The sequence below is a fragment of the Hetaerina americana genome, unplaced genomic scaffold, assembly GCF_022747635.1.
Source record: "Hetaerina americana unplaced genomic scaffold, ioHetAmer1.1.p SCAF_5, whole genome shotgun sequence".
Classification (NCBI taxonomy): Eukaryota; Metazoa; Arthropoda; class Insecta; order Odonata; family Calopterygidae; genus Hetaerina; species Hetaerina americana.
Genome location: NW_027287095.1, coordinates 85,189,423 through 85,215,644, shown reverse-complemented (window position 1 = coordinate 85,215,644; position 26,222 = coordinate 85,189,423). Strand labels below are relative to the sequence as shown.

The following is a 26,222-nucleotide window of genomic DNA, read 5'->3' as shown; positions in this document are numbered from 1 at the left end:
TGCATACGCATATACATGTACGAGGGTAGTTTGAAAGGTTCTCGAAATAATCACCAGATGTCAGAGCCTGCGCAACGAGTTTCCCGCGTAGTGATAAGTAATCCTTCATGAGTAAACACGTAACGCGCCAGTGCTCTGGAAAGAGATCTGTGGTGCGGACGCCTCTCTGTTGTTGTTTTCCCCGTGCTGTGATTTGTGAAGATGGAAAAAATTGAGATTCGAGCAGCGATTAAATACTTCTTAAAGAAAGGTATGAAAGCAAAGGAATTTCATGCGAGCTCTCAAAACACTCTGGAGGACTCCGCTATTTCATTTTCAACTGTCGTGAAGTGGACAAACGAGTTTAAGTTTGGTCGGGACAGTTTAGATGATGATCCTTGCAGTGGTCGGCCAAAATGTGCCACTACCCCAGGAAATATTGCAAAAGTGCATAGAATGGTCATGGAGGATCGTCCACTGAGAGGGCGAAAAATCGCTGCAGCTGAAGGGATGTCATCTGAACGGGTATTTGACATTTTTACAGTGAAATTGGATATCATAAAATTATCTGCTATAGTATGGCTTCCGCGACGCGGGATTACAAACGCATCAGAATAGGAATTTCCAAGCAATATTTGACCCGTTTTAAGAGCAACCAACAAGATTTTCTGGGCTGGTTTGTGACTACAGATGAAACTTGGGTCCACCACCATACTCCAGAGACAAAACAGCAGTCAAAGAAATGGAAACATTCACCACCACCAAAGAAAGCAAAGGCAATAGGGTCGGTTGGAAAGTTGATGGCTTCAGTTTTCTGGGATGCGAAAGGTATTCTGCGGATAAAAGATCTTTCCCCTGGTCAAACAATTACTGGAAAATACTACGCTAACCTACTGGACCAACATAAGTAGAAGTTACACCAAAAAAGGCCAGGTTTGGCAAGGAAGAAAGTCATATATCATTTAGGCAATGCACTATGATACACAAGTGTCGTTGTCATGGCAAAAATACGTGAACTAAGATGCGAATTGTTTCCGCCTTATTCACCTAATTTGGCGTCATAAGATTTCCATCTTTTCCCCAAAAGCTCAAAATTTGCCTCGGTGGACGGAGATTCTCTTTAAACAAAGAAGTAACAGCCGAAATAGACGGGCATTTTGCACTTCGAAGAAATCTAATTTTCGAGATGGGATCAAAACATTGGAGCGTCGCTGGAAAAAGTGCGTTAGTGTGCTTGGGAGACTACATTGAAAAATAAAAAAAAGTTTCACTGAGGGAGTCGTTTATTTCTATTCAATTCCGAGAACTTTGCTAATGGCCTTCACACATAAGATGTATTATCTTGGTCCTTTTTCCCAAGACATATTTCAACGTGTACGCATACATGTTCATGCTCATTTTCTAAAACATCGACTTGCGTAGCAGAGAACTCGGATATAATTCATATTCTATTGCAGAGTAGTTATAATGTTACATTTTCCTCGTCCCTGGCACTTAATGGCTGAGCGTCTTCCTCGGGATGTTCTTGTCATAGTTATATCCAGTAACTCTCAGCCGATGTACCACTCCGCATCGGAACTGGGGAGAAGGGCCGTTTTCCGACGTGAAGCATTTATGGGTCACTTTTGGACATATTGATACGATGGGTGGATTACAAGTGAGTACTATAGGGGACCTATTAACATTCAGAACCTATTTCCCGAAGAAGAACCGCGAAGTATATGCCCCGTCATGGTCAGCTTTGTTTCAACCATGTGAAAATAGGTGAATTTTGCTAGTCTACCGTTTACTATAGGTTTTGAATGGATACGTACTGAGGAGCGATACGTTTCTTAGTATAGTTTAACGAGATACACCCAGGCACTCCATACTGCTTTATTCGTTTTCCAATTCCGCATACTTTCTTCCTACCTTCATTCCGTTAAAACACCCCTATCGTCTTTCTCACCCTTCCTCGTTTGCCTAAAGTCTTCCCCTCTATCACAGTCTTCAACATCCCAAGGCCAATCAAAATGCTCTGTCTTTGAAATCTTTCTTGCCTCCCTTGGACTTCTTCCAACCATCCTCGGGTTTAATACTATCTCAGGAAATGCCAATTTTCGATCTTAGCACACGAAAGGTTATTCCAGCAGTTTTTGAAATTGACTCCACATATGTACGCATCTGAAATAAGAAGTTTAAAGTAATACCATAGCTACATCGATACCTGCTATCGCGTAGTCTAATATACCTGGTATCATATCCGAGTGTATTTAATATATTTTAATTGGAATGTCCATTAACGACATAACCTAAGTCGTGAAGTTCTAATGGCTGAATTGGGTCTTTCACAGAGAACGCTGCCGTTTATGCGTTCATATCACGCGATGAGATGTTTTTTTTATCTTACACATACCAAAAGTGACGTCACGACTGACATTGCATGTGTTTCCAACGCCATTGTCAGGCATTACATGTACTACCTGATGAATTTCGACAGATCATCTTGATTTTTTTCCTACTTTGGGTAAAAACTCCTTTCATATCTGCGGAAATAATTTTGACATGCGCATTCGGGCGTGTACGTGCACATACATGCACTTAATGAGATGAAGGTTACTCAGGGTATACGCCCTTCGGAACGGAGCGTGTACGCGCTCGTACGAAAGCAAATTCGACATCGTAAAAAAAAATAATTTCGTTAAAGAGAAAGAAAACTCATACGCAACGCACACACACACACGCACTCACTGGTGGTGCGGAGTGGTGCTTTTAGCATTCGCACTTCATACCTTTACTAGCACCGGGATTACTAAAGCCATCGGCCAGCCGATGAACTGATTCGAACGACCTTCAGTCCTCGTTTTTGTGGAATATCGCGTGTTTGCGATTTTCCCCGAAATGTAAGTAGTCGGCTTCTCCGAGTTTGAGAAAATGTTTATCAAAGCACTGTAACGTGTCATTACATTTCGATCGATAATTCTAAATGCGTTTTGCAGCGAAAGCAACGCTTTATTAACTCATCATCCCAGATTACCGTTTTTAAGCTGGCAACCACGAAGGTATAAGTGGAGAGAAAGTAGGGTAAAAAATTGGTGACCTTTGCCTGTCGGGAAAATATCTTTGGAGGAGTGGCCACCATGAGGCTAATAAGAACCATCTGCAGTTAGGCCCCTTAAGGGGGTCGGCCCCCCCCCCACCCACTCCTCTCTCAAAACCCTCCCTCCACCCTTCCGAACCCATCCCTCCATGAATTTCGCCCAGTCGTGTTGGGTCGCTTTCTTTAACCTCCCATTCCTCCCCCCTACGCATTCTCACATTCACTCACGCTACGGACTGTGAGCCCGTAGTAAATTGGCGACCTTTGGCTCCCGTGAGTCTCTCTCTTACCCTTCGTAATTTTGCTAGAACTACTGCCCCTGTGTTATGGTTGAAAGTCAGTCAACGGTAATTTCCAAAGGCTAATTCTTAAAAAAAATGCCTCTTGCCAGTATGTCGACTCCAAAGCAAGCCTCGTCTGACCACTCCAGCGTAGGCCGACAAGGAATTAAAACATTGGGTAAATTTTTACAATTTAACAAGAGAATACATTTTAATTGGTTTTCATGTTATTTGTAGTATTATTAGTTTTTATGGGAGGCGACCGACAACTATGGTCATTTGCGCCTTTAGGGATGGATGGGAAAGGAGGAAGGGTGGAGAGAAACCTGGCGTCGGCATTAGCCTATCGTACTCTTGTCGAAAGGCGTCAAGGGGTCCGCAGCTTAACGTCCCATCCGGCGGACGTCGTGCTCTCCACAAAACACCCTAAGTAAGGATCGGGATGTCACTAAAAAATATTCAACACCGCCGGGATTTGATCCCGGGCCCTCCCGGTGGGAAGCCTGTACGTTAGCCACCGCATCATTCCGATCCCCTGTTATTTGTTTTTCCCGAAAATGAAGAAATTACGTCACTATTTTCCACGGAATACACTGACCATCACACAAAGAGATATTTCTAGAATTGCAGAATTATCGAATGACAGACGTATTTGGCATCGCTAAGAAGATTAAATATTCAATTAATAAGAATACACGACAGTATATAAATATTAAAATACCTTAATAATTAAAAATATTTTTTTCACTTTAACGAAAGTAAAAATGAAGTAACCTCCCTGGAGTCGGATGGGAGAGTTTTCCTGAATCATATGTATACCCTTTACCTCCACGACTCACGAACAAAGTGTGATCAAAAAATACTTTTTTTGTTTCCAAAGTTAAAATCAACCTTGAAAAGACGCCGATTGGACTCTATTGCAGGTATTAAAACTAATTGTACGGCGGATCTGAAGAAGATCCCTAAGGCGGCTTACCAGGCAGGGTTCGAGAGCTGGAAGAAACGTTTGCAAAGGTGTGTCGTCAGCCAAGGCATATACTTTGAGGGCGACAAGTTCGATTAAGCTGTATCCGTCGAAATAAACAAGTTATAAAGCCAGTCCGGTCTTTTTTTGATCACACCTTTTAGGTGTCGCTGCAGTCGGTCATGCCACTGTTTTACTTTTTTATTGGTAGCACTAGCGCGTGCGAAGACTTCGAAAAACACGAAATGAACCGGGAGAAAAAAAGAACATCTTTCTCATCACGAATCACATTTGATTGTTTGCCAGAGTTAAAAAAAAATCAGTTCCCGTTCTGATTTTTCCCTGAATTTCTTAATAAACTCGCAACCATTTCCTGATTTTCTGATCCGCGATGAGTTTCCCGATTGATTGGTAAACATTTTAAAATGAAGTTGAATATGGGCGGCTACTTGGGCACAGTGGTGAGGGCATATGTGCCACTGTAGATCCCCGCTTCAACTAGCAGGGCTATGCGAGGTAAGAAGGGGAGCCGGGTTAGGGATTATGTAAAATCAAAAATAAGTTTGTTAATATGGGGCAGGTGTGTGCGACTTACAGTGTAAGTAACAATGAAAACAAATCCAGCCAGTGGCATTCCAGGTGCACACGCCAGCAGGCAGTCACACCAGGTGGAAGAAGTAGAATGTTTGTATACGATCAAATGGAAGAAACAATTGGGAACTCGCCATGAAGAATACACTTCTTAAAGACGAGGAATTGGAATGCCGTGATGAATGAAGGTGGGGAGTGGGATCTAAGGAGCAAGGAAAGACCGTAGGGATAAAACATTCGACTCTTGTATTGAAATGGCTTCATATCACAAACTGGTTCAAAACAACATAATACGTTCGTGCGATAACGGAATTGACCAATGAAAAGTGGCGAGGATTTTTTTTATTATATCACATGATTGTTAGGGATGGATTTTTAGCAATAACGCTTTCAATTCTATAGCTTCTCGGGAGACGACGTAGAACCTGACGGAAATCAGTTCTTATGAAATGTGCTTAAAAATTCTTAAGCCTTGGAATAGTCAAGATGGTATAAGTGGAATGTAGAAGCTGAATGTTGACAATGATAGGAGGGAAGTAGAATGGAAGGGAATGATTGCATGGCGAGTCTAAACGGCAAAATGAATGAACAGGTTGACAATTTTGTTTATCTTGGCATACTGTTAAAGAAATATGGCGTAATACAGGGTTCGTCCGGAAAATAAGTGTACTGATTTTTTCCCGCCGCTCCAGGCGCGCCCAGCACCGCTCTGACGGGCTGCGATTGGAGGGAGGTATGTTGGCAAGCGACACTGAAAAAGGCAGTCGGCTCTGAGCTGTGGTGTAGTGAGGACCTCTGTTAACGCGAACCTCCACGCTCGACCCACGTCACGGAACGCGATGCCGAAGTTTTTGGAGCAGCGTTATTCCATCAAATTTGCGGTAAAGCTTGGGAAATCGTCTACCGAAACTATCGGTATGATTAACCAGGCTTACGGGGAGTCAGCCATGTCCAGAAACATGATCTTTCGGTGGCTCAAAATGTTCGTGGAGGGCAGAGAAGAGGTCGACGACGAACCACGGCCTGGACGCCCATCAACGACACTCACCGACGAAAATGTGCAAAAAGTTCGCGATGTACTGAACTCTGATCGTCGTCTTAGTGTTCGGATGATAGCAGAGCAGTGTAATCTTCGAAAACGAGTCGCCCGCGTCCGGCCAGCGATCAAAAACATCTGGCGGCTGCATCACGACAATGCGCCGTCTCACACCGCGCTTGTCGTGTCGGACTTCTTGGCCAAGCACGGCGTGGCAAATCAGTACACTTATTTTCCGGACGAACCCTGTACAAACACCCCTTGGACTTAACGAGACAGCGGAAAGGGAGGAAGTCACTTGCCTAATGGGACGGGAACCATCAGAGCAGAAGTTGGGAACTGATAACGGAACAGAGAAACCGATAGGGATTCTAGGAAAGCCCATCCCAGGAAATAGGAAACCTTCCGACCAGCCGTAAGTTTTCCTATAAGCTCAATCTACAGAAGTCATTTTTTTTAAACAGAAACAATAATTTCCGAGGGCAATGGAAATTCACTCGCTTCCGACTTTCGTAACACGATTAACAGTCGCTTCTGAGCTTATAGGCGCGTTCTTTAATAGAAAATTGAACACTCTGTTAGTAATATTTTGCTGTGAATGTTGATATATGTTAACGATTAAAAAACCGTTTTCTCAGGGTAAAAATTGGACATGAATTTAGAAAATGGTGCAATATGATGGGCTACATTAATTGGATGAATATAATTCAAACGGAAAATGGCTGGACCATAAAGAAGCTGCTTACCTACCGTATTCGCAACATGTATGACGTAGCATCAGAGATTAAGTCTAAATATTTCTCCTGAGACAAAACCTAAATGGTTAGGCGAGATGTCACGACCTTTTTTGGAAGCGTCTCGATGATATCTACAAGCATCGACATTTTTCACTCCAATCTTTAGGTTTCATTTACACAGTATAAATTTAAGTAGTTTTTAGGGGAGGCGACCGATAGCTAAGGTCATTTGCGCCATAGGGGATGGACAGGAAAGGATGAAGGGTGGAGAGAAACCCGGCGTCGGCATTAGCCTACTCTTTACGAAAGGCGCCAAAGGGTCCGCAGTTTAACGTCCCATCCGACGGACGGCGTACTCACTCAAAGTGCCCTCCACAAAGCACCTCAAGTAGGGATCGAGATACCTCTGAAAAATATTCAACACCGCCGGGATTTGAACCCGCGCGTTCAAATCCCGGCGGTGGGTGGGTGGGAAGCCAGTACGTTAGCCCCCGCACCATCTCGATCCCCCGTATAAATTTAATTTCACCAAAATACTTAAAGAGCTTTATTGGAAACAATCTAAGATTTCCCGGAATTCGATCACCCCCTGCCGTAAGGTACCTGCAACGTAAGCACATCCATCAAAATCTTCTGAATTGGGGGCGGGCTTCCCTTCGAAAAACGAAGATCAATTTTTGGACTGAATCTCTTGAGTGAAATAGAGCCCGATCAGTTTTCTGAAGGCACTCATCACATTAAAAAAGTCCCTAATTACTCTGGAAGACAAGATCATTCGCTCTAGGTTAAAAAGATACTCTGTAGAATGAAGAGGTTTAAGTTTTTTATCCGAAAACAACTAGAGGCAGTCACAGCTGCTACTCGCATCAACTAGGGATTAAATAGAATCATCATTACGTATATAAATGTGTGTGTGTTTGTGTGTGTATGTATGTGTGTACATAATTTGGGGTATGAATATGCATGCTTGCACCTATCTGCGGGTATGCCTATGTTTACGCATACCAATATTACGTGTGCGTACCAATATTAAAAGTAGCTATGCCAAACAACAAACATATCACTCTTGTTTTATGTTTTAGCTATAAATGGTAGTGGTAGCATGTACATTCCTCTTGAGTCCGATACGTGGTTACTAGTTCATCGCATATCGAATTTTTATTCTGTAGTTGCGTGACTTTGACTGTTCGCGCGCCTGGTATTGATACATCCACTGCGACACACCTTCCAAGTGGCTTGCAGGGTAACGTATAGATGTATGAGCGAGCTGCAATTACTTCTAAGTTTACCTACTTGTACTTCTGAGAAACGAGGCCCACGAACTACAATACATGACTGCCGTTCAGCACTCACCTTTCGGAATGAATTGGCGCGTTGTGTCCTCCATGGCACCTGAAATGACAAAAGAAAGCGAGAATGTAGTTCCTGAGGGCGGACGCAAGAAATCGGGCGCCCCTTGATACGGGCGGGCGACCGCGGACGGAATAACACGGCAAAGAACCCGTTGGCGGAAAAACGCCAAAGTGGAAAGCCGCCACGGCCCCTCGGCAAAACAACATGCGATAATGGCATATTAATGGTTAAATAACAGTGCAGCATGAAAGTTAAGAACTGAATCAATGGTGGCAAAACAATAAAAAGTTACGAAATCATTTTGATGGCACTGCAATTTTCGAAGGCAGCAACGTCATGGGAATAAGAAAAATAACGTCTGGTATTGATAATCAAATATTATTAAGTCGCGATTTAAAGCCGTTTCCATGAAGATCGTTATATCGATAAAACATACATTAGGTATATCCATAATTAAATATGTGAGTGGATATACTTGACGTAGCTGGTACACGGCATCTGATTCCATTATAAATTTATATCACAAAAATCGTATAAAAATACCATGACAGCCTCTTGCAGCGCTCTAGTTTTGGTTGAGAAAGAATTTCATTGAAAGGAGTATAGACTCAAAATGGTTACATTGCTCCTAATTAAATTAAGGATAAATTGAATATATCACATGTAGTGAACTGGTAGGTAAAAGACAATATATTTTGACCGGTTAACTCTTCCCATTCACCAAATAACAAAAGCCAATAAATAATATATTTACAAATTATGGATATTAATAAATAGATGCATCTCTATAGCGTTGTCACGTCAATACCCTGCGGATGAACGGTATTCTTCAGACATCAAATATAATACCACCACGTCTTTGATAACTCTTTCTTAATTGTGAATTCCTCTGCACTGATTAATATTTGTTCCAACTTTTAATAAAAATAATCACATAAAGAAAGTTATTTAGCGCTTATTTTAAGATACTATTACATTAACAATTATCACAAAGAATATGAAATATCAACGTTCCTCATTGCTTCAGGGGTCAATGAATATAAACTAAATTCAAATATTTGAAAAAAAGAGTCATTAAGTAAGCACGATGGGATTTTACTGGTAATTATAGGCGCACTTGGATAGCCCAGTTCATTGCATGCAAGACCTCCAGCGTGCTGTCGGATCCCTTGAGCCCTTTGTGTGTGTTTATGTATATATATATATATATATATATATATATATATATATATATATATATAAATATATATACACATATACACGCACATGCATAAGGGGTGTGTGTAAATGTGTGTGCGCGAATATATATATATATATATATAATATATATATATATATATTTATATATATATATTTATATAAAACCATAAACACAGTAATCAACCCGAAGGTCGGTTTAGTAGGTGATGGTAGAGTTCACCCAGTACCAAGCCCTATACGGCGTGTGAAAATTCACACATCAGGGTAGGGGGGCCAGTTCCTTTCCCTGTGCCGGTTATTGTTCCCCAGGAAGACCTGGTACCCGAAAAATCACTTTAGTTTGGGTGGAGCTGCAGGTGCCCAGAGTGCCTTGCCCGGGAATCGAACCCGGGACCCTCCGGTCAGCAGTCCACCGCTCTACCCACTGGACTACCACTCTTCCCATATATATATATATATATATATATATATATATATATATATATATATAATGTATAACACTTAGCACTAGTGGACACAGACAAAAACACAGAAACACACAAAATAGTGAGTCTCTTTTTTGTGTGTTTCTGTGTTTTTGTCTGTGTCCACTAGTGCTAAGTGTTTTACATTATTATTCACGTCCGTGAGACTTTTAAAAAGTGATATATATATATATATATATATATATATATATATATATATATATATCCATACATACATACATACATACATACATAAATACATACATACATACACAAGGGGTGTGTGTGTGTATATATATATATTTATTCCATTTGCAATTTTAGCAAGGTCAGCGGAAGCGTGTGGAGGTACTAGCAGCGGGTTGAACTTGGCATTCACGCGGCGATCCAACAGTTCTGGGTCAAGAACGACGGGTGGCGTGCTCATTGACGAAGATTGACGTCGACAAGTCTTTTAACTGAAAAGAATCCCGTCCTCCGGAAAGACAGTCTTTTCTCGGCACTTCACAACATCAGTTCAAGAACGCAAAAGGGAGAGATGATTTTTGACAACACTTTAATAACGGAACATACGAATCTCCTACATGGAGATCCGCGAGATGAAATAGGACGGAAATAGAAAACACATGACAGAAGAACACGTCCCTCGAGTTGACAGAGGCGACAGATGAATTGCCGTGATTCCGTTTCGTGATAAACGCATTTGAAAGAGAAAAAGACGCTTGCTCGCACCGCACCGCAAAAGACGAAAACAATTTTCTGTAATTACGACGGAACCCCATGCCACATACCTTGCCGGGTTTGCAGTACATCATGAAGATACAGATGATAAAAGCTATGAAGCGATTAGATCGACAGTTTCTCCAAAACCAATACATTTTGGGCTGAATTATCGCAATGAGATGATGGGCGGACTCACAGTTATTTTACACGAGGGGCAAGCGTCATCCTTAGGCATTTTGACATTTTAGGCATCTGTCGCTGGTTAGGCCTCATTTAGAATATGCCGCGAGTATATTCGATCCTCACGAAGTTGGATGGACTGCCGAATCGGATCGCGGGTAGCAGAAAGGAGCTAGATTTGTAAAACGTGCAATTATAAACTTAGGAGCGTATCCAAAATATTAGAGAGGATCTAGACTGGGAATCAATCACGGAGCGAAGGTTAAATTACAGATTCAATACTATATCTTGCATTCATTGAAAGTGAATCAAATGGAACGATAACTACGGCCGTATGAATATTATGGGTATTAATATGAATATTATGGACACTCTTTAGCAGTGATAATGCAAATGTATTATTACCCCATCGTACAACCGTAGGAGAGATCAATTCAATAAAATTTGAGAGATTAAGTGTAGAATTGGTATATTTAAGATGTCATTTTTGAGTAAAATTATTCTGTTGTGTATTGACTCCCTGCCACACACCGTAGCTGTGGCTTGCAAGGTGTATCAACAAATAAATAAAAGTGTAGCGACAAAAGCTTTGCAAATCTGACCGGGATTCGATAAATACAGGTTTTGCGTACGCGACTTGCCGCACCACACAACTCGGGTGATCCTCTGGCCAAATTTGATCAAAAGCCGGCTTTCCACGTTTCATGGGAAAGATCCGAGAAGTATAAAAAATAACTCAAACAAGATTAGAAAGTCATGGCACTGGTATCAAATAAAAACAAAAATTAACGACAGAAAAAGAATCGGAGGTGCGTTTTAAAAATCATTTTAGATCGTCTGCAACTGAAATCCTTCAACAATTTTTTTAAAAAAAGGATGCAACTGGACAGAATGCACTGGTTTCCCATCGAGGATATTTTCCTGCGAATTTATGAATTTTGGAAACTCTGACTTTTAATCATTCTATTTGAAAAACAGTGGAGAATTCAAGACACATTTCCTAATGTGAATAAAACTTTTAAAAATGTCCTTAACTATAACCGAATGTGCACGAATGCAGCTAATAATTATCAATCAATGATAATGGTTATCGCCAGAATTAAAACAAAGTGAATAAATATGGAAGGAAACCATCACTTGCAATGCATCTGCGCATTCCAAACAGCACGCATTAGCGAACCGATTATCCGTAATGGACACGGAATACAGACCTATTTTTGCAACCAACATTTTTTGGCAAGTAACTAGCAAAGAAAAAATATTCAAAATAGCTGCTAGGATTTATTTTTATTATATTTTTTATTACCCTACAAGCTACCGCTAGGGAGTGTGGCCGGGCGTGAACACACACCCGGCTAATTTTTACCCGAATATCTTTACCCCAACCGCAGTCGGACAACGTTATACTCAATCTATATAATTTTATTTACATGATCTTGCCAACCGTAGTACGATGGAATTAATAAAACATTTTCAACGCCATTGCTAAATAGAAATCCTTCAAATTTATGTCAGAGATTTAATCTGTAATTTAACCTTCGCTCCATTGAGTGATTCCCAACCTAGCTCTTCTATCTTTTTGACACGCTAATCAGTTTGTCTTCACAACGTTTTACAAATCTAGCTCCTCTACGCTGCACGCAATCCAATTCGGAAATCAATCAAACTTCGCGAGGATCCCCTGTACTAGCAGCGTATTCTAAATGAGGCATAACCGGCGAAAGATAACATTTCTCTTTAACTCTTGCTACAAATTTACCCGGTACTCTTCTAATAAAACTTAATTTTTTGTTACCTTGTTCACAAATTCTCCGTTTATGTTTCAACTTGGAGAGTTTGTGAGTGAGGGAAACGCCCAAGTATTCAATAGTTCATTAAAAGGATATTATGATTAAATTACAAATGATGTCAAATGAGCCTTGTAGGGTCAACAGTTAATATTTTCTTCCTTTTGTCTTGTGACACATCGAAAGCGTTATAACGAACAGTTAACAACAACTCCAAATTCAAACCTAAGACATTTGCATTAGCAGAAATACGACAAGGAAGCAGTTACGCTCCCGGAGAACGAACGAAATCTAATAAGAAAATTACATCAGTCGCGTTCTTGCAATAAAACCCAGACGCAGTCGTCATAGCTCGACGAAATACATGTAGCAAGTAGAATTGATCCGCGGAGGAGTTCTACATTAATGGCCTTCAGGACCTTGACAATTCAAGCATAAATGTTCAATTCAATTTCGCATCAGTACACAATAAAATACACAAGCATTACGGTGGCATTGCAGCATGAACTAACGCATAATTGTAATGAGACTGAAGAATTTTTAACGGTGGCATTTTTGCATTATCACGAGAAAGTATTTATACACAAATTCGCTAATCGGGAACGTTGGTGAACACGATAGGGAAGACACGCGGGGCAACCGAAAGACAAATTGCATCCAGGAATAAGTAACATAGAAAAGCGAAGTGGTAAAATAGAACGAGCTAGCTATATGGACGTTGAAAGGGAGAAGGAATTAATTCATTTTAAGGGGCATAATCTTACGTTCACTCCTACGGAAATACAGGGAAATCTCGAGTAGTTTTCCAGGAATAAACCAGGAGAAAGTTTCAGGCGGGGGGAAGAGCTAATCCGCTCATTAGATGCGATACACTTGATATTAATTGGTTGAGAGAGAGAGAGCGAGAGCTTTCGCTAAGACGTGCTTACCGAAACAGGTTTGGAGAGGATGCGAGCATGGAAAATAATGATGATGGCGACAGATGTATGCGTCTCCTATATAAACAACGATAGCTGGAAATTTCAAATGCCCCTAACACAACACACAAATAGCGAATTCAACCTTCCACACATTGAAAAAAGAGAAAAAAATGCGGAAATGGAAGAGGAAGATCTCCTCAGACTCTGGCCTTCGCCAATCAAGGATGACGTTCGTGGTGCACGCGCATATCATGTTTGAATATCACACTATCATCATCACTAGATAAGAATGCCGATCGACATATGCGAAGATAAGACGCGGAACCGTTCCACAAGTTTTTATCGAATCTAGTCGTTTGGCTCGAATGGGCAGCATAAGGATAAACATATTCGATGTGGATCGGTATAGACTGGACGCTTACATCCTACTTTCATTAAATCATTGGCTGTTACCAGTCCTACTTCGAACTCCAGCTCATTTATGGATTTTGCTTTTGCTTTTTCAGTTCACAGTAACGTAGGATGTGTGGCAGGGAGTGAATACAAAATAGACTAATTTTTACCCGAAATACTGCCCCCCCTACACGTTGAGATAACGTTATTCCGATCCCTTATCATTCGTGCGAAAAATAGCATCTTACTGAATCTATTCGTTCTACACTTAATCTCTCTAATTTTATTTACATGACCTGCCGTGGTACGATGTGGGTAATAATACATTTTCAACTTCATTGCTAAAGATGATTTAGATAAAGACACCTTCCAATTTATACAAGAGAGTTAATCTGCAATTTAACCTTCGCTCCGTGAGTGATGCCCAGCCTAGCTGCTCTAATAATTACGACACGCTACTAAGTTTATCATAACAACGTTTTAAAAATCTGGCTACTCAACGCTGCACGCGATGCAATTCGGCAATTAATCCTATATACTAGCAGCATATTCTAAATTAAGCCTAACCAACGAAAGATAACATTTCCCTTTAAATTTTTCATCACATCTCCCCAACACTATTCTAATAAATCCTAATACTAATGGATAGGAGGAGAGGGAAGTGGATATAGCAATGGATCGTGAAAAAGTAGCCTCTCTACAAATAGAGGCTACTTCCCCCCACCCTTGTCTTTCGTTTCCTCTAACTATAACACACCACCCCCGTTGCCAACAAGTTATATCCCATCAAACTCGGCAGGTGCAAGTCACCATGAGACTCCCTGAATCCAATACATTTAAGAGTACATGGGATTTTATTGTTTCAAAGGTTCACTTACGTTTTCCTCGAAGATTTCACCCTGTGATTCTATAATACGTTGTCACATGCTGTGATAAAATCTACTTTGCATTGTTGAAGAAAACAAAAAGGGGAAGACATTCAAATGAAGGGCAGACATGAACTACGAGAAGCGAGCAATGGAAAACACCCTCAACAGAAACTGTGAGGGACTTCAGAGATTGGCAGGGAGCAGGCTATACGTGAATATTGGAGAGCTGTCACGTACAAACCAACCCTCGGTTTGATACCCTGAGATGATGAATATAACAGAGGCCCGTAGTGAAAAATTGTCGAAGCGAAGAGTAAATGAACAACATCGGCCATCGGCGGATTTTGGATTAGAGAGAAATGAATCCTCAAGGAGTTGCCGAAGCTCCCTAGGGCGGGGCTATGGCGGGGCGCTTAGCTGGAGCAGCAGCCTCCGCGGGATGCCCAAGCGCCCGAGGCCAGGAAAGGTCGCAGGTAATCCACAGTTGAGAGTCAGGCGGAATCTGACAGGACTCAGAAATGCGAATCGGAGAGCTAATGAAAGAAACATCCTCTGATTTCGAGAATGGAAAGGGATAAGGCCTCCTCTCACCATCCACCTTAGTAATCATGGTCTTTAAAGTTGAAGTGATAATCCTTCATAGTAACTAGGGTCCGTTGGCAAGAAATAATTGACGTAGTCAACGTGACCATGGCATATAGCAAAGCTAAAAGTTTGCACTTTCCGTAACAAGCGACAAGGTGCAAGCTATATCACCTTTCATCTATATCTTATCATCCAAGCCACCACCAAGTCATGTGGTTGGGTTTATTAGTTCACGAGACAATAGAAAGTTTTATATTTGGTGTGCCGTACAGTTTTTAGACGCTCGAACGCAACGGCTCCAACAGCTGTTGTCGCGAATGTGCACGGGGGGGGGGGGGGAGAAGCCAGCCACAATCCCCTTTATCGATCGGTCTTTCAGGCAGTCGATTTCCCTCAACTTCTCGTTGCGGCCTTGCTTATCGCTGTGATACGGGGCTAAAATTATTCCCTTGTGTCAACTTTCAACCCGAATTATTGGTATCAATGAAATTGCTGAAGTTGTGCAATTTTCGTGCTTCCTTTAAGCTGGTTGGTGCATTTCTATATTCGATCTGCGTTTCCGACGCACGTAACTCCCTTCTTATCGAACCTGAAACACGGCCCTGATTGGCACATAGCATCATAAAATCATTATCCACGTTCTCTCTCTATGAAGACCCTCCGAGGACAAGTGGGGACGAGGTCGGTACACGTACGACCGGAGGAAGCAACACGATACTGACCGTTTCGGATTCGGAATCACTCGAGGCGAGATGTTGACGACGAAACGGTGGAGACCACCGAGCACACGTGGAGCACCGAGCACACGTGGAGCACCGAGCACACGTGGAGCACCAACCACGTGGGCTCGCGCGGGAACACGCACGAGAGATCTCGGGATAGAGTCCGGGGCCGCGAAGGCAAGTGCCGGCCCGGCGGTGGGACGCTCTCCGCCGGCGACGATCACACGGAGGACGGCGGTCGTGAGTCCGACAACAGAGAGAAGACTGCAGGAGGGGAGAGAGCTTCTTCGGAAGGCAGGGCTGTTTTGATCTTCCAACTCTTCGGGAGGTTAGGCCATCATATATCGCACCTCATGGCCTTCAGGTCGGGGAGCAGATCACAACGGTGGAACACGATCAACGGACGCGGTTTCCCTCGGCACCCAATCGGACGAAAACTCCCGCTACTAGGGAGGCTCTCTCCCTCGAGTCTGCTCGGCCTCGGCGGCCCCTTAGGCCGGCGGCGGGTGAGGCGGCGCCCGGGCGGCAGCGCCGTGTCCCGACGCACTAACGCGAGCCATTCGATCGACGACTGCGGCCGACGACTCTGCGGAGAGAACAGCTGACGCACCGAGGCCGGCGTCTCGCTGTCTGATACCGGCAGATATGTATACACATGCATATATGTATACAAGTACATATGTGGTGTTGGCATATATGTATTTATAATACATGCGCGGCGCTGGCAGTCGATTTTACAGATGGAGGAAACGCACGAAGTCGAGCAGCGGGAGGAGTTGGGGAAAAGAGGAGAGGGGAGGGTGTGTTGGGGCGGGAGGGATGGTTGGGGAATGAGAGAAACGCTCTCCAACCGCCAGTCTCCCCTCCCCTCCCGCCCCAACCCCTCCGCGCCCCTTATCTGAGCCTCACTCCTGACCTCTCGACAACCCCCTCCCCCCCACCTCAGCCCTCCCCAGCCCTTCCTCGTGCCCTGCGCCTTCCGTCTCTTTCTCTTTCCTCCCTTCCCGTTCTCCAACACACCAACCGTCCGCGCCTACTCCTCTCTCTTTCCCTCTGTTTCCCTTCACCGCGAGGGTTCGCAGACTGAGCAAGTCGAAATGGAGGTAGGTTCACACCTAAAAAAGCAGCTACAGAATGTCCCCACATCGACGCCTATGGAGGTCCACCCTCGTGTGTGCTAAAGCTAGTTTTTGGAAGAGGGTAGATTTTGGCTCTCAGGCCTCCGGGTTCCAATTCCCTCTCTGTCTCGTCCATTACTCTTCATTTTCTTCTTCACGTCTTCGACCACCATTCACACGCCGCTTCTAAAGCCTGCTGTCTTATCAAACGTGGAATTTCTGTTCAGATAGTCGCACGTATTTTCCGTTCCTTAAATAAATAGATCACTTATGATAATAAGATATCTAGGAAGAATGCCAGGGATGAATTTTGGAAATCGTTAAGCGAATTCAAAAAGAAAAGGTTAGCGGAAAATTTGAAAGAGAATCCAAAAGCATTATGGTCATACGTCAGGGAAGTTCAGGGAAATTGGGTAATTCACTGAAAAATTATAAAGGCGAAAGAGTAACCAGTAGTTTGGAAAATGCTAAATTATTCAATTTCTTCTTTCAAACCGTCTTCACTAATGTCTCGCAGAATACCTCCGATACTTTACCAAATCGTGGCGGTCAACCAATGCTCAAAATTGAAATCCCATATAATAGAATAGAATGTTTGCTGAAAAATATTAAGCCTCATAAATCCTCCGGGCTCGATTAAATACCCGCTCGTATATTTAAGGATCTAGCTTCGGAAATCGCGCCGCATCTAGAAATAATCTTTAAGAAGTCGCTGGCAGATCACATGGTCCCTAGATATTGGAAATCGGCTTACGTAACACCAATATTCAAAAACGGAGGCATGGGAGAACCGAGTAATTCCTATTTCCATCACATCCATTTCGTACAAGGTTATGGAACATATTTGCTAATTCGATCTTGAGACATCTCGATAACCAGATGTTATTAATGAAAAATCAGCACGGTTTCGGAAAAGGTAGATCCTGCGAGACAAAACTTGCGCTTTTTGTTCATGATATTCTTATTTCGGGAGAGAGCAATTTTCCAGTGGTCGCGATTTTTCTAGATTTTAAGAAAGCCTGCGACAAAGTAACTCATAGTAAAGTACTCGCAAAGCTAGAAGCATATGGCATGGATAAAAAGATCCGGGGATTGATCAAACACTTCTTGAATGGCCGAGTTCAAAGAGTAGTGATAGATAGAGTTAGCTCAAATGCAGTAGAAGACACTTCAGGTGTTCTCCCCAGGGAAGTGCCATTGGACCTCTTTCTTTACTACTTTACATTAACGACATTGACTACATAGTCACTAGTAAGATACGTTTATTTGCCGACGATGCAGTGGTTTACCTTGGTATCTGTGATCATGAGGACACAGCAGCTTTGTCAGATGATCTTAATGCTATAAAACGTTGGTGCGACGCTTGGCATTTTGAATTGAACTTAAAAAAGTGCGTAGTGATGAATTTTTGGAAAAAGAGCAATACACCCGAACGCCTACTGCATTGGGAACACCGAAATGGAATGTGTAGACTCAATTAAATACCTATGTGTTATTCTCACTCACGATCTCTCCTGGGTGAAACAAATTCAGGGAATATATGGACAAGCTAACAAAAAAGTTGGAATTATTAGAAGAGTACTTGGTAAATGTGATGAAAACGTCCAAGACTTCTGCTAAGGAATATAAATAGTTTGTCCCATCAGTAGTTGGACTGAGTCGATTAAAAAATACTAGTTGCCAGAATTGATTCATTCAGTCAAAAGTCTTCGAAGTAGCCCTTTGGTGCGTCCACACACCGCTGTCAGCGAGTTTCCCACGCCTCGTTCACCTTCAGGAAGGCAGCCCCTGGAATGCTGCTAAGCTCACTCGTCACGGCCTGTTGTAACGCTTCCACCGAGCCGTCGAGACGTGCTTTCAGCATGGATGTAAGGTATGAGAAGAGGAAGAAATCTGGTGGGGCAACGTCAGAGCTGTTAGGTGGCTGATGTAGGGTCGAGAAGCTCTTGACAGATCCGCGGGCGAATTTCCTTATAGTTCGTCCGGTAGCAATTACGAAAAATTTGATGGCGTGGCGCTGTTCCAATAACCGGTTCATGACGGAGCGTAACATGGTCACGTTATAGAGGTTTTGCAAACAAACGATCCGGAGTCCGCAAAGGCTGAGAGCCAACTGACAACGGCCTCCAGCCTTTTCTTAGACTACCTCCCTCGAACCAAGCCGTCGCCCATCCAGTGAAAATAAGCCATACTACATTTGGAACAGATCTTGTACAAAATTTAGAAACGCTATGAGAAATGCATGGAGAAACTTGGTGGGATTATATCGGAAACTAAAATACTTTGCTTGCAAAGAATTCTTATTTTTAATATCAAATCAATTTACTCATCAAACCACACTCGTGTGCACCTATGTGCAACTGCAAAGTGGTCATCTAAGCAATGTATAGATCACTGTAAGTACGTTTTTAGAAATTATACATCTACATCTACATAATACCCCGCAAGCCGCCGCAAGGGCGTGTGGCGGGGGGTGTTAGGTCACCAACCGTAAAAAGGAAAAATACCACATGCAAAAAAACAACACGGAAAATTACACCCACAGCAGCGCACACACTCATGCAAAAATCCCTTCATCCAATACTCATGCAAACACATATACCGCAAAACAACTAAAAAACTGCACCCCGTGATGCAGCACGAAAGCCATCCTACAACACGGAAGCCAGGACACAACAAGCAAAAAAATTGAAACATCACTACCACATGAAAATGCACCACGAAACACTCTACCCCAAAGAGTCTCTAAATGGCAGGGAATGCGACCCAACGTTGCAGGTAGCAGGAATTTGCCCCCGCGGAGAGGGACGAGGGATTGAAAGGGAAACTTAAAAACAGATGAACAGAACACGAATGAGGTCATTCGGAAAGAATGGGTTATTATAGCAAAACACATAAGGTTAGTGGAAGAGCATGCATTTAAATACAACTAATTATTTTTTAGACGCTGAGGGTGGCAAGTGGAATTTTTGCTATCTATAACCCTGCAGTTGCTATCCCGTATTGTCCGTGGGAAGAAGGAGTCCTTGAGTCGGCTAGTTCTGGCATCTATTTCCCGAATTTTATATGCATGATCCAAGCGACCAATGTATGTAGGAGTACGAATAATTTGCGAGACCTCGGCGCTGAAACATACGGATCTAAATTTATTTAATAATTTCAATCTTGCATTGAATCGTCTCTCAGCCAATGATTCCCACCCCAAATCCATGAGCATTTCGGTGACGCTTTGCGTTTTATCGTAGGAATTTTTTACAAAACGGGCTGCCCGGCGTTGAACCTTCTCAATTTCCCGAATGAGACCTTTTTCACTCGGATCCCACACGCTGCATGCGTATTCTAAATGAGGCCTTACAAGAGCGTGGTAACAACGTTCCTTGACCTTCGAGTCACTTTTGCCGACAATGCGTCTAATGAATCCCAATTTTTTATATGCTTGACCGCAGACTTTACGTATGTGAGTCCCCCAAGTTAAGTCTTTTGTGAATGTGACACCTAGGTATTTTACCGTATCAACTACTGCTAGGTCACCTCCAGCTAATTTGTAAGCAAATCCCGTTGATCTTTTAAAGAAATTTACCACTGAACTTTTATTATAATTTAGAGTCAATCCCCAGTTAGAACACCATTTAGTAATGCAATCTAAATCCTGCTCTAGAATAAAACGATCCTCATCCCCAGATATCTCCCGATAGATCACCGTGTCATCCGCGAACATCCTAATTTTACTTTTCACTTCGCGGTTCAAATCGTTAACAAAAATCAAGAAAAGCAACGGCCCGATCACACTTCCCTGAGGTACCCCCAACGTGACTCGAATTATAATTGTTGATATGCTTAACTAAGGGTTTGTTGAATGAAGAATACGACTATAGGGAAAAATCTTTCCAATTCGTCATATGATGGAATCTATGCGCGTATTATTTTATCACCTGGGGGAAGTGGTAACGAAGAAGGGTCGAGGGTGGCCTACTTAACAAGGGCCTGGTTCTGGGCGATGCCCCTAGACACCCTCATATTCACCCTAGATGTGTGATTTTTCGGGTACTAGAGCTTCCAGGTCAACCGAATGATAGCATAGGGAAAGGCTGCCCCCCTACCCTGATTTTTCTACCCTGATACCCGGATTTTACACTATTAAATGAGCGCTGCTCTGCTTTAACCGGTCAAATAAACCTTCGAGGTGAATACTGCTATGGTTGGTCAAAATTTGCGATATTAGAGCGAGAGAGATCAATATTTTTCTCCTTGACGTCACGAGTAGAACCGAGTATCCCCGCTTCCAAAAAATGTTTAGATCAGTCTCGTTTGATTCCATCGCGATCATAAAGACTCTCAACCTATCTTCTCCAATGCCCCACTACTTTCCTCTCCAAAGAGGTACATTTGGCATATTTCCTATGAACCTAATTAGATTAATATATGTATTATCGTAATTAAAACCTCCTCCGATGGTTACCTATCAAAAGTCGTAAACGGTGCCTCTCCTTTAACTCGCCATTAAACTCTCCTAACATCTCGCATAACGAAGCCCAGTTCTTTTCTCTTAAAAAAAAGATGGAGTGGTATATTCTTCCGATGCGTTCGCCCCTAGAAACGGTGGAGTCGGGAGATGCCCCAATGACTTGTCTTGTTCTCAGTCGATTCATAAGGTTTTATACTCCTGCAAATATTCTATTGTAATGTCCATTCTGCACACCCAGTTTGAAATATTTTAGAAATCTCAAGAGTCGCTTGGCACGCCACTTGGTATCCGTGAGTCGAAGTGCCCATCGGAATCAAGTTTATGCTCTCGCGGGAATGGCTGCGATTCTTCACTTCGAGGTCAATGCGCGGCGGGCATCTCGAGAGGGAGGAAGGGTTGGATCTCTGCTTCTACGGTGACTTCTAGAGAGACGTACGCCCTGTTACGAACGATTGGTTGTACCCACAGCTGATGAGAATCAATACTTTTTCACGGTCGCCCGCATCTTCCCCACCCCACCCCGCCAACCCCACTCCTCCGGGCCCAGCGCATTTGAATCCCCGATGAGGCGTGGGAGGCCAAGATTTGCCGCTCTTTTAGCGCACAAACGCTTCTTACTTCAGACATCACGGCCGAATTTTCACTCTGAATTTAATTCACGGCACAATAGAACACAAATAATATAGATAACACTTAAAGAGTCTTGAAGAAGGCCTCGGAGAAGGCCGAAAGTTCAAACAATCTACAATGTGACTGTCCTTTTAAGTTTTATCTATTTTATTTGTGTTCTATTGTGCCGTCCAAATTTTATATTGCTCTTGTTAGGGCTTCAACATCATCTATATATATATATCCATATATATATATAAATATATATATATACATATATATATACACACATATATATAAATATTTTATATATATATATATATATATATATATATATATATATATATATATATATATATATATATATATATATATATATATATATACACATTCAAACACGAAATATCGCCAAACGGCGAATAAATACTCATATATACAGAAACAGATATAAGGAAAAGGGATAGGAACACATATAAAGGACGAACACAATAGAGGTGGGGAAGGCGGAATCGAACGGATCACAAGAGTAAAAATATTTCCTTTATATGTGTTCCTATCCCTTTTCCTTATATCTGTTTCTGTATATATGAGTATATATATATATGTGTGTGTGTGTGTGTGTGTGTAATGTTGAATATCATCTCCACCGGGGAACATTGAGAAATACAGTTGGGTCACTGAAAATCTAACAAAGCTACTCAATGCAGAAAGTGTTGGAATGCCGTCTCTAACCGCATTACCATAGTGGGAAAATGATGACTTGCCTTTACATGAAGTTTTTATCGAACATGAAGGGCAGAAGAGTACTACTGATCATAATTTAATATTACCAAAATGAGATATCAAAGTACATTTGATCATTTTTATAGCATAGGTCACCGATAATATAGTACGGGCTTTAGAGTGGACGCACTAGCGGTATTCATCGCGTCACTGGCAATAGGTCAGACAGGTTATCGCTTAGTATATAAATACCATAATATTTTAAATACAACGCAAACTGTAACAATAACATACTTTTGCCTTTTTTACAATTAAAACCTCCCCATAAATACTATATGTCATGCTTGCATGATTTATTCCTCGCCGGAGCAGTAATGACTGCTGCGCTAAATACAGTTTCCACTTTTAAAGAGGCATAAGGGCGACACACAGTGAATATTTTATTCTGATTCATGTTGCCAATTAGAGGCATCAAACAACATAAGTCACACACATCACGATAGCTAAATTCACTAATGGGCATTAAGAATGGTTTTCTTGAGAATATGGCAATATTTCGAAGCACAATTTCCCCCTCACTTCCACGTGTCCGTCTTTCGCGAGGACCAAGACACCATGCAGAAATTCCAAACAATTTTTAAAAAATAATTCCAATGTAAGAAAGGACAGTTTACAAGACGCATCATTCAATTCACATACGTAGAAAGGGGCAACGAAGAAACTGTACAGTGTAGGGGAGAAGAGGGTGGGCTAAGGATAAAAGGTGAAAGATTCTAAGGGTTCAGAAGGAACACATCGGGAAAAGATGCCCTGATGGAGACAGTCTTCAGAAAGAGTAGTGTAGACGGGAGTGAACGATGAGAGATGAGACCCCGTATCATGAGACGTAGGGCACAAGTGATGGCAGACGCCAAAGAGAAGAAACGTGTGAAGAGGTCGGCCGAAAGACGAAGAGAGTGGGGATATGCGTCCAACGGACTATAGGATTTAAAAAGGGGAAAAGGACTTTTCCCAAGAGTTTTTCCCTCTCCTGACTCAATTTCTTAGGAAAAACGACGTCGGAAATCCGTCGGTTCTGCACATGATCTCTCTAATCTTACTTCCACGATCTCAACTATAATGATACATTCTTAACATCATCGCTAGAGAGACAGATTCATGCAATAGATTTAATCTGTAATTTAACCTTTGCCCCTTGACTGATTCCCAAACTAGACCCTCTTAATATTTTTGATACGCTACTAAGTTTATCATAACAACGTTTTACAAGGCTAGCTCCTCTACGCTGCACGCGATCCAATTCGGCAATCAATATAACTTCATTAGAAATCCCAAATACCAGTAGCATATTCTAAATGAGGCCTAATTAGTGAAAGAAAACATTTCTCCTTGACCTTTTCATCACATTTCCCCAATACTCTCCTAATAAAGCCTAATATTTTGTTAGCTTGTCCACATATTCCCCATATATATTTCACCCAGGAGAGGTCGTGAGTAAGGGTAACGCCTAGGTATTTAACCGAGTCTACGCATTCAATTTCGGCGTCCCCGATGCAGTAGGCGTTGGGGAAGGAATTGCTCTTTTTCCAAAAATATATCACTACGCTCTTTTTTAAGTTTATTCAAATATCCATACGTCGTGGCAACTTTGTATTGCATTAGGGTAATCTGCTAAAGTTACTTTATCATCAGGACTACAGATAGCTCAGTAAACCATTGCGTTGTTGGCAAATAAGAGTATATTACCATTAATCACAAGGATATCGTGGTTAACTTAAAGAAAGATTAAAATAGGCCAGATTACACTTCCATAGGGGAGCACCTGGAGTGACTTCTAATGCATTAGAGCTCACACCATCTTCACCTTCATCTCACTCAGAGCTCACACCATGCTTCAGCTCACATCATCATAGCCTCCATTCCCGATCATTCAACATTTCTTTGAACTAGCCCAGAATATTTTTAATTTATACCAAGATTAGTTTACTATGAGATAATAAGAGTAAAGATAAGGTTAAAAACTGCGGTGATTGGAACATTATTTTATCCCGAAGCCAAATATCAAGAAATAAAAGGGCAAATTGCGTCTCGCAGGATCTACCCTTACGTGTAGTACACTGATTTTTCATCTATAACTCTTGACTATCGAGGTGCCTCAATTATCAAACCTACAAATAATTGTTCCACAACCTGGCGCAATACAGAGGTGAGGAAAATAGGTCTGTAAATACTCAGTTCTTTCCTTTCGCCATTTTAAATATACTCGGAGGGGACACACTCCAGTCATTGAACACCTTTTACCCTATTACGGGCCTCATAAATATAATGTGACATTTCCGACCCTACTTCCTCAAGTATGCGAGATGGCATTTGACCGGGTCCGTATATATTTGCGTTAGTGAATTTAACCAGATGTTCAATTCCTCCACGTGCAATAAGATTTGGGGCACCGAATGGAGTAACTGATTGAGTAATCTATTGGAGACATCCCTGAGAACTTAGTGAAATCGATCTAATAACATTTTTTTTAAATTAAACCTACTATTAAGTAGTTCCCTCGAAGCCTGTGAAAGGCGATTTTAACTCAAAATAATTGCTCATTAACACCGATTGGCCTGAAATTAATATAGATTTCTCTCAAAGCCTGTGAAGGGAGCTTTCGAATAATACTTGACACGCGGGAAAGTATTCATTTATTCAAGTTCAAAAGGGGAATATTAAAAAAGAGCTTTACAGAATTAATACATACGATGATGATGAATAGGAACTAAAAGTTATGAAACAGGAATCTCTCCGATTTCTGTCAGATACGTTGGAAGGTCAAAGGTCGTTGGGACCTGAATTTTTTTATAATTCTAGGTAATATTCAGCACAGCAAAATCCTTTCTCGTGTTCCGACCTCTTTTGGGAGGTTTTTGCGGGAATATTTCGGTAGGGGAAACACGTACGGGAGGCGAGGAAAGTTCGACTCCTTTGATGCACACCGCAAGGGGGGTGGAGTGGGAAAGAGAAGTCGGCGCTTCCTCCTGGACGCTCACTTTCCACAATTCTTTACCCCCCCCCTCGATTCCCCCCTCACCCCCCTCGCCTCTCCCCCACACACGAAACTCGAACTGCTTCCCGCGCGCCCCCAGTACGTATTTTCGATAATCCTCCCTCCCTCGAATGTTGGCGCACCACTCAAGAATTGTTTGCGACTCGAACAAAACGCGCCTGAACCCACGTAATTTCATTGGGTATCATCGTATGATTGATTAGGACCTGTAGTCGAGGCTTCCTGCCGCTCCCTCGTTGATTATGCATCCGTTCGACGGCTACTACGGGGCCCGAGCCCACGCGATCGCAAACGTACTACTGTCGCGGATCAAAGAAGCTACTACTACCACGCTCTACGCACCTCGTCATTCGCGCCATCAAACGCCCCATCACCCCCTGCGTGATAGC

General features: G+C 42.2%; 1 protein-coding gene across 2 annotated transcripts in view; it reads right to left on the bottom strand.

Moving 5' to 3' along the window:
• The window catches only part of LOC139693819 (synaptic vesicle glycoprotein 2C-like), a 160,296-nt gene that overhangs the window by 44,212 nt on the left and 89,862 nt on the right, over positions 1 to 26,222 (bottom strand). Inside the window, exons 1-2 of one of the 2 annotated variants that reach the window (XM_071592111.1) lie at positions 15,864 to 15,924; positions 8,021 to 8,059 (exon numbers count right to left, since the gene is read on the bottom strand). In XM_071592111.1, the coding sequence (XP_071448212.1) occupies positions 8,021 to 8,054 (34 nt within the window). In that variant the 5' untranslated portion in view covers positions 8,055 to 8,059; positions 15,864 to 15,924. Of the gene's footprint in view, positions 1 to 8,020; positions 8,060 to 15,863; positions 15,925 to 26,222 lie in introns of those variants that run through there. The other variant, XM_071592110.1, reaches the window with a different exon arrangement.